The sequence below is a fragment of the Microtus ochrogaster genome, chromosome 10 (genome assembly GCF_000317375.1).
Source record: "Microtus ochrogaster isolate Prairie Vole_2 chromosome 10, MicOch1.0, whole genome shotgun sequence".
NCBI lineage: Eukaryota > Metazoa > Chordata > Mammalia > Rodentia > Cricetidae > Microtus > Microtus ochrogaster.
In genome coordinates this window covers 62,434,179-62,443,374 of record NC_022016.1, presented here as the reverse complement: position 1 = coordinate 62,443,374, position 9,196 = coordinate 62,434,179, and the positions used below count along the sequence as shown (strand labels likewise).

At 47.1% G+C, this 9,196-nt stretch overlaps 1 protein-coding gene across 4 annotated transcripts in view; it reads right to left on the bottom strand.

Annotated features, from left to right (window-relative positions):
• Ctps1 (CTP synthase 1) overlaps nt 1–5,059 on the bottom strand; it is a 27,599-nt gene extending 22,540 nt beyond the window's left edge. For 2 of the 4 annotated variants that reach the window (XM_013348362.2, XM_026781995.1), the window contains exons 1-3: nt 4,930–5,059; nt 1,575–1,753; nt 53–223 (exon numbers count right to left, since the gene is read on the bottom strand). In XM_013348362.2, coding sequence (XP_013203816.1) covers nt 53–223; nt 1,575–1,740 — 337 coding nt within the window. In that variant the 5' untranslated portion in view covers nt 1,741–1,753; nt 4,930–5,059. Of the gene's footprint in view, nt 1–52; nt 224–1,574; nt 1,754–4,732; nt 4,873–4,929 lie in introns of those variants that run through there. The other 2 variants (XM_005353325.2, XM_005353326.3) reach the window with 2 other exon arrangements.
• Nucleotides 5,060–9,196: the final 4,137 nt, after the last annotated feature.

Sequence of the window (9,196 nt, the reverse complement as noted above, 5' to 3'; positions counted from 1 at the left end):
CCATCTCTCCAGCCCCCAACAGTTTCTTTCTTAAAGGTAAATCCAGTCTTACCTTGGACAGTCTTCCCCAGGTAATCTCCTTTGCGCTCTTTGTTAATGACATACTGGTATATCTTCCCCGTGGTCAGATTATTGTCCTTGGTGAGGCGGATATCCAGGAACCGCTCATAATTTCCCAAGTCAAGGTCAACTTCTCCACCATCATCCAGCACAAAAACTTCTCCTTCAGTGAAGAGTGAACATGTTCAAGGAAATGAAAAACACATTTGCCATGTGCAATTTCAATCTTGAAATATAAACATTCAGATGGAACAAAGTCTGCACAACCAGATTACAAAAAAAGGACATCATTTCTAGAAAACTAAATGTCTGAAGACAACTGCCAATTACTCTCCAACAGAGTGCTTCGTGCTTCCAACCTGAACTCACTCACTACTGGGAAGCATGGAATGGGGGAAAGCCCAGTCATGAAGACTGTGGTGAAGAGACGCTGCAGTAATGCAGGATCTTGAACAAAAGACCTACCCAAGCAGCAAGCGTTCAAGAAAAGAAGCAGGACTATTCGAAACTTCTATGACATAAACAAAGAAAGGGTGCATTGACTTTAAAGCCAGCTTTGGAGCACACTTTAGCTCTGGGCAGTTATGAATAGTCCTAGTTGCCCCATTCCTTTGTTTCACATTTATTCTTCGTGACTTCATGATGGAAAGAAATGCTGCCTAGAATGACTCATTCCCACCATCTACACAGGGAACAAGCTCAAAAACAGGAAAACCGTCTTATATCACCCTTCAGAGAACCCAACCTCTGCTCAAGAAGTTTGTATTAAAATCCCTTCAAAGGTGGATGGGCAATGCTAGCACACAAAGCCCTCGGCTCAATCCTCTAGAACTGAGAGAACAATAAAATTCCTCTAGTACATGGATCCTCTGATGCTACTTGTTAAAACGGCAGTATATATCCTCCAGATTCTTATTTCAACACTAAAAAGCAAAAGTATAGAACTTTAAAACTTGAAGGCACAGGGTCTTAATGAGTTTCACTGTTTTCACAGGGTCTTGCTATATAATCCTAACTAGCCTTGAACAAGTAGCCCAGGTTGGCCTTGAGCTCACTACGTAGTTAGTCCATGCTGGCCTCAGACTTGCAATCCTGTCTCAGCCTCCTTAAGTACTAGGACTACTACTACTACTATGCCACCAGACTCAGCTTTTAAGGTAGGTTTTAAAACTGCTTCTCCAGCCAGGCAGTGGTAACGCACACCTTTAATCCCAGCACTCAGGGCCACAAACAGCATATTTTGTCTTCTTTTAAATGACATGAAAAACTTTCATTTCGCTGCTACCACACCCACCTGCCATCCACATTCCACATCTATTATAGAAAATAAGTTATCTATTAAGATAGCTGCTTCCTTTTATTTTGAGAGAAAAATCATCATTCTGTTACACTAAAGATCATTCTAGAAGGCAGGAAATGGAAATTATGCAAGATGTACACCTAATCCCCAAGAGCTAGCATGTTCTTACATAGACACAGCTACTATTTAGAAGAGAAAATTGCAGTTCGCTTACCATGTTCATAAGGAGAGAATGTTCCTGCATCAATATTAATGTAGGGGTCAATTTTAATTGATGTTACATGTAAGCCACATGACTTGAGTATTGTGCCCACACTACTGGCAATGACTCCTTTTCCAATTCCTGATATAACACCACCAGTAACCAGAATGTACTTCATTTTCCCTTTTAACCTAGAAGGGAAATTTACATATAAGTACACACAGATTTTTATACATACATCTTACAAATAAACCTTCACAGCCAGTTAGCCAGTATCATTGCCAGACACTGAGTACCAGGCAAATGTCTCAAAATTTCCCCTATGTGAGAGAAAAAGTCACAATCTTGAAAGAGCATTCCAATTCTCCTTGAAAAAAATATGTTTGGCTAAACACACAGAGAACAAAGCTCTGCTAAGTTCTAGAAGACTGACCAACAGGAAAGAACTGTTAAGCGTTTAAAAGAAGCCATACAAAACCTCCAGTTCCTTCAATTACATGTAGTTCTCATCTGTAGTTTAATCAATGTTTCTTGGCAGCAATCTCTCCCCAGTATGTCCTAAAGAGATGATACAGGCTGAAGGGAATGGAACTTGTGAAATAATCCAGTCCAAAGCCCCTACTGAACAGAGGAGGAGGCAAACAGAGATCACATTAAACCTAGATAGTAATAACATAGTAAAAGAAACACTCGAGACAAGTACTGTAGATGCAAGGTCAGCAGAATCAAGAGACCAGGGAAAACAGCATCAACAAGCAAGGAGACAGTGACACATCAAAAGATTTATCACCAGTCCTCAGCTTGGGAGACCACTAGGTCAGCAAACCTAAATTTAACCAAAAAAGAGAAAATTCAGTCACCCTGTGGCAGGAAAACATTTACATTAGCAAAAAGACACTTTTTTTTTCCCCTCTAGAAACGCTCTGTGTGAGGCCAAATTAAAGCTAAGGAACAAGGACAGGGAAGTTTTGCTGGAAGCATTTCCCAGCCCCACTCCTCCCAGGAACATACTTGGCAAGGAAATCATAATAATTGAAATATCTTTCCCCTCAAACAGCAAGGAATGTTGGCCTGCTTTTTCTATTCTCTGCTGCAATGTTTCAAAAGTATGTTTCTGCAAAATGCAATCGGGTTTCCAGAAAGGCCTGGGCGGTGGTGGCACCCGCCTTTAGTCCCAGCACCAGGAGGTGGGGCAGCCATCATTTAAGAGCTGGACCCCTTCCGCCCAGTTGCTTTCTGGGGCTGTATCTATTGACAGTGGTGAAGAGCAGGTCTCCAAAGATCTCATTTGGGAAAATGTAAGGAATGAGCCAAAAGTAAGCATCCGAGCTCCACGTCACCTCTGGGGTCATTAAGGAGCCCTTTCCATCCCCACAGTCTGCTCTCTATGGACCTGGACTTTCCATTGGTTTCTTGGGTCTCAAGACTGGTTACATGGCTGGGTGGTGGTGGCGCACGCCTTTAATCCAGCACTAGGGAGGCAGAGGCAGGCGGATCTCTGTAAGGCCAGCCTGATCTATAAGAGTTCCAGGACAGGCACCAAAGCTACAGAAACCCCATCTTGAGGGGGAAAAAAAGGGTGCTCTTGGGAAGGAGGGTTGTCCCAAGTTTAAAGACACTCTACAAACATAAGGAGACCCTATCTCAACAGAGGGAAAAGAGACTTACTTTATGGGAAAAAAAAAATCAAAAGAAATTCTGACTAATCTTTAACCCATGATTTTCAGGAGTTTTCAGTATGTTAATGCAGATTGTGAACCCCAAAATATGGCACAGTTTCTTCCTCACACTAAATGTTATTTGGGAGATTTGCTGTCACCTCATAACTGAATGGTTCCTTATCAGCACATGCATACAAAACTTGGGTATATTTTAGGTATGTGCTAACCTAGCATATCTCACGAAGTCTATTAGACACACGGAGAAAATTTCTGATGTTCCTACAGATTCCTCAGCCACTCTGAATGAGTTCAGAACAGGTTGCTACTGCAAGAATCGTCTCACCTAGCCCCACCAGAGAATACTATGGCAGTCTTCCCACAGTGACTGGCAAGAAGAAAAAAAAAAAAACAACCACAAAGATCCAGTTGGAGAGGACCCATTCCCTAACATTTACAAACTACCTACTATGGGAGAGCTACTCACATGCTAGGGGCACCTCAAAAAAATGTAAGTCAGATGAGGGTCCACACTTCAAATTTCTAGCAGGCTGGTTAAAACACTTAAAATTAAACGAGTAGCAGGGTTTGATCGAAGGAAGCACAGAGAACACACCGAGGCTCTTAAAGGGAAATAAGAAAGCCCATCTTTCAGTGACAGGAGCAAGGTAGCCTCTTGGGGCTCTTCAGAGGACAGGGAGGGATGACCTGGAGTCAGGAGGATCCAGGCACTCTTGTTTTGAAGACCTGCCTTGCAATGGGCCTTAAAGGCTGTCTGACCGAACCAAGCTAAACAACAGCAACGCGTGAACAAGCAGGTGAGCCCCGGGGATACACCAAGGAAAGAGGATGAGGGCAAAGGGATGGGTTGGGCAAAGGGCCAGCCCATGGATGGGCAAAGCTGAATGTCCACGCTGAACTTTTTCCTGAAGATGACAGGTTTTCAAGTACAAAAGCAATATAGATCAAGAGATAAAAAAAAAAAAAAGGGAAAAAAGGAAGGGAGGGAGGGAGGGAGGGAGGGAGGAAAGGAAATAAGCTCAGAACCCGTCAGAACCCGCTGGTGCTGAGATCTCAATCTAGCCCCCCGGGGCGCCCGCTGCCCGGGTTTGCGCCGCCACAAAAAAGTGGGACGAGAACCCCCGCAGCAGCAGCCGCGTCACCGAGCTGCTGAGGAATCAAAAGGACGAGCGTGGCCGTAAGTGAGCAATGCTGACGTAGACCAGCTCCAAATGCCAGCATCTTTGCCCAGGACTGGAAAGAGAGACAGCGGCTGGGCGGCCAGGCCCGTGAGGCCCAGCAAGCCTACAAGCCCCCTCCTCCCGCGGGCTAGGGCCGGAAGGATTCTCCAGGCCGCCGGGCCGGCCCCACCAGTGGCAGGCTGAGGCCCGGGGAGGCCCCTCGGGGGCGGCCTTCGGCGCTTTCCACCACACCGATCCCGGCTGCCCGATTCTCCCCACTCGACCCCTCTCCCTCAGCTGGGCCACGCGGCCCGCGCGCGGGAGCCGGTACCTCGCGTTCCGAGACTGCCCGCCCCGCTCCCGTTAGAGACGCAGCCCATAGGGCAGGAGCCGGGATGTCTCTCCCCTGATTGGTGAGGACAGGCGTTTATCACCCCAGTGGCGTGGCCGCCCGAGCCGGGGCTCTGTCGGCGCCACGGGCTCCTGCACCCGGGAGCCGTTCCTCCGGGATCCCCGAAGTCAGCCTACCTGAGGCCGGCTTCAGAGTCTCACGTCAGCCACAAGCAGGCGGACGCGCGCACGGTGAGGTTCGGGCAACCAGTGCTCGGCCGGGCCGCACGCGCCAGCCGTCTTTCGGAGAGGCGGACCCGAGGCGGCGCGCACGCAGAGGGCGGGAAGGGGCGGCCCGGTGGGTGGAGCTATGGTGCGCAGGCGCGGGGCTGCTCCCTCCGCGTCCCCCCCTTGTGGCTTGTTGTGTGGCCGCCGCGGTGGACCCGGGTCGGCCGGCTTTTACTGGCCTGGTCGCCACGAGTGTGGCGGCTGCCGGATGGCTCACGTCGAAGCAGGACACTGAGGGCCTTCGCCTTGTCCCGCCATAGCCGGTGGACTCTCTCGCCGTCCGCCTCCCCCAGTGCTGCGGGCCAGGCCGTCTCGTGGTCTCGCCCCGCGCGGCCACCTCCTCCCGGTTCTGCCTGTCTTCCCCCATCGGGCCAGGTCGCTCGGCTTCGGCTCCTAAGCAGCCTACCTTTCCTCCCAGAGTACCCAGACGGTGGCTGCTGTGGAACAACGGTCGCGAGCCGAGTGCCCTGCGCCTTTGTTCCCTGAGCTGCGCTCACTCGGTGGCGAGTCCTCCCGTAGCCAGGAACCCGACCCCGGGACTAGTGCAGGGAGGCAAGATGGGCCCGCTCCTAGCCGTTAATCGGGATTTTTACAAATGCCTCCTCCCGAAATGCTTGGGACCAGGGGGTGTGAACATGTGTGTGGTATAGGGGGCTGAAACAGAGAAGGAAAATAGGACTAGAAAATGAGGCAAAAGCAAAGGCTTGTGTGCAGACTCCAGGCGAGGCCGGGAAGAGCCTAGCAGAGCCACAGCAGGCTGGAGAGGTTGGAAGGGCAGCCACAGCCACAGCGTTACAGACAAAAGGTTTCATTCCCCTGAGGTGGGTGGAAAGCCATAGAAACTTATAAAGCCGTGTTTCTCAATCTTCCTTAATGCTGCGACCCTTTAATACCTCATGTTGTGGTGACCTCCAGCCATAATATTTTCATTTCTACTCCATAACTGCAGATTTGCCACTGTTAGGAACTGTAATGTAAATGTTTTCTGATGGACGGTCTTAGGCGACACCTCATGAGGTCGCGACCCATAGATTGAGAACCACTGTTCTAAGGTGGGGGTTTTGTCTTTTGCAAAGTACATAAACCCATGTGAGTTTTTAATACCTTCCACCGCAAACACTACACAAGGATGCCCTGAACTATGCTGGGCCTGTTTCCTTCCTTAGAAGCAATTTACCACTTTTTTCTGTCTTCACTGAAAGAGTTAAAGAAAAGGTATGTCTGCCGTGCCCATACTAGCATTACAGGAAAATGACTCAAACGGGTGGAATTCCAAGAAACCAGTTAGGAGACCTCTCTAGGGACTGCTCTCGGGGATTTCTGGATTCTTCCAAATCCAAACCAACATTGTACTCTGAACCTGCCAGCACACCCAAACTGCTCAACACCAGGAAGCCTCTACCAAAGGCACAAAAAGGAATCCCTCACCCAGCCACCCTTCTGGGGAACCCCTTCACTCCTCTCCAGCCTCCTTCCCGTAATGTCTCCCAGCTGATGGTCACCAAGAAAATGGAAACCACCAGAACTATCAACCTGCTTTCTGGTTTGTAGGCAAGCATTGTCTTTCCTCCTGAGGACAGGCGGCCTCACTGGAGAGAGAAGTCAGCCTCTCCCCAGCGCTTCAGGCGCCAGCTAAGCTTGTCAGCTCACCAGTGTCTGGAATGTCTCCCTCTCTTTCCATTGCCCCTGTGCAATAAATGTTAGAATTTCTCCCATGTTAACCCAGAGCCCCGGTTTTGGGGTCTACATCCATCTTTGGTTAACCCCTCCCCCATTTCTATCACTTCTCAGCAAAATTTGTGGAAAATGTTGGCACTGCAGATCTCTGGATATTTTTGCCCCTTTCCTTGTACGAGTTCTAATCAGCCATTGTTCATGCTCTGTGAACTGAACTCCTGACATTCTTTGGTTGTGAGCCATAGCCTTTGAGGCCTGACCCATCTTTCCAGCCCAGTTCATGGTCTGTAATTCTACCAAAAATGTTTTTGTCAAAAATCCAGTTCATGTTCCCAAACCTTTTCTCAGTCCCTGAATGCAGATTCTAATCTCATCTGTTCTCAGGCCCCAAAGGAAGACAATGTGTGCATGGTGTGGAAGCACGTGTGTGCAGTGAGGGGTGTGCACACATACCCAGACAGCTTGTTTCCCTAACCTTAGACCCAGCCTTCCTATAAGCTTCTTTTTTTGTTGTTGTTTGTTTGTTTTTGTTTTGCTTTGCTTTGTTTTTCAAGACAGGGTTTCTCTGTGGCTTTGGAGCCTGTCCTGGAACTAGCTCTGTGGACCAGGCAGGTCTCGAACTCACAGAGATCCACCTGCCTCTGCCTCCCGAGTGCTGGGATTAAAGGCGTGCGCCACCATCGCCCGGCTCCTATAAGCTTCTGTATTCAGCCATAGTGTGTCCCAAAAACCAGCCCCCTAACCTGACATTTTCTGTAACATTGTATGGCCCAGCTGGTCATCCCTCCCTAAAATGTTCTTCCCTTGGTTTCTAGGAAACCACATTCAATTTTTTTTCTAATTTTATAAGCCTCTCCTTCTGAACCTCCCTAGATTCTCTTCTTGACCTGTGAATGCTGACCTGATAAAGGGCTCACTCAAAAAGTCTCCATCTAAAATCATCTTCAAAATGACAACTCTGGAGCTTCTAATCCCAGCCTGAACTTGTTCTGAACGTCAGGAGTAATTCCCCTTCTAGTGCAGTCCTGAGTCAGCTAGGCACCTTGCCCTCTGGCTATGCCTGGCTCTCTGTGCCTGTGCCGCCTTTCATAGCTGACAGCTCAGCAGAGAATGACGTCAAGGTAGATTGTGTAGAGGGCAAGACTTGGTGTGGCACAAACAACTGGGCTCTGACTACACAGCACAGAAACAGATAATCCATAATTGTAGTCAGATTTTTCTTAGGGTTGCCAGCTCCCAAAATATGGCATGGAGACTTATTAATTATGAAAGCTCAGCCTTAGCTTAGGCTTGTTCCTAACTAGTTCTTATAACTTAAATTAACCCATATCTTTAATCTACATTCTTTTACATGGCTCAGTTACCTTTACTCTGCACTTCCCATCCTGCTTCCTCTCCATCTAGCTGGTGATTCTACCTTTCTTCTTCCCAGAGCTCTCTCTGTTCAGAAGTACTTGGTATAACTCCTGCCTAGCTATTGACCATTTAGTTTTTTATTAGACCAATCACAATGACATATCTTCATACAGTGTAAAGGAATGTTCCACAACATTTCCCCCTTTTGTCTAAAAAAAAGGTTTTTAACTCTAACACAATAAAACAATATACAATAAGAACAAATATCAGGTAAGAATTACATTTACAATATCCAGTCCATTTGTATTTGGCAAATTTAGAGAAAATATTCCATTATCTATCCTATCTTAGTCCAAAGTTGTAGACATAAACCATTTATGTCATAACTTGTATTACCATTCTAAAAAATATCTTTTTAGATAAACAACTTAAGGTTTTATGTTTCTCAGCCTTATAAACTTTACATCTCTCTTGTAAGGTTTTTTTTTTTTTTTTTTTTGTGGTTTTTCGAGACAGGGTTTCTCTGTGGTTTTGGAGCCTGTCCTGGAACTAGCTCTTATCTGAATTTGGTAACAAGGAAACATAACTACATAGTCTTCAATCTCCACCAGAGACCCAAGAAGCATAAAATATTACTTGAGCAAACAAAAAGTGCAGAGCTAACAACTTCCAGAATGACAGAGACATCTAGCTGCCTGGACAGTCACCCCAAGGTTCCTCTGCAGTGTTGGGGCATCCATCTTTGACCTACATGCCTAGACTGTTGTTGGAGACCAGCATCAACAAGTATACCACTTACCATGGTAGGGGTATGGGGATTAGAAAAATAAGTGAAAATAATAAAACAGAATCATAGGATAGTACTAGGAGGGTGTTCCAGTGAATACTGAACTCGCCCACATTTAATTTCCATTTGCTTAAAATTTCCCAACCCCAAAAGGTAGGAGTAAGATTTAAAAAACAGAACAAAAAAAAAAAAACCACATTAACATGATATAAGGAAATGAACAGATCAGTTGAGGGTTGCGGGCTACATTCTTAGTTAAACATTCTCTTTCTAGCCGGGCGGTGGTGGCGCACGCCTTTAATCCCAGCACTTGGGAGGCAGAGGCAGGCGGATCTCTGTGAGTTTGAGACCAGCCTG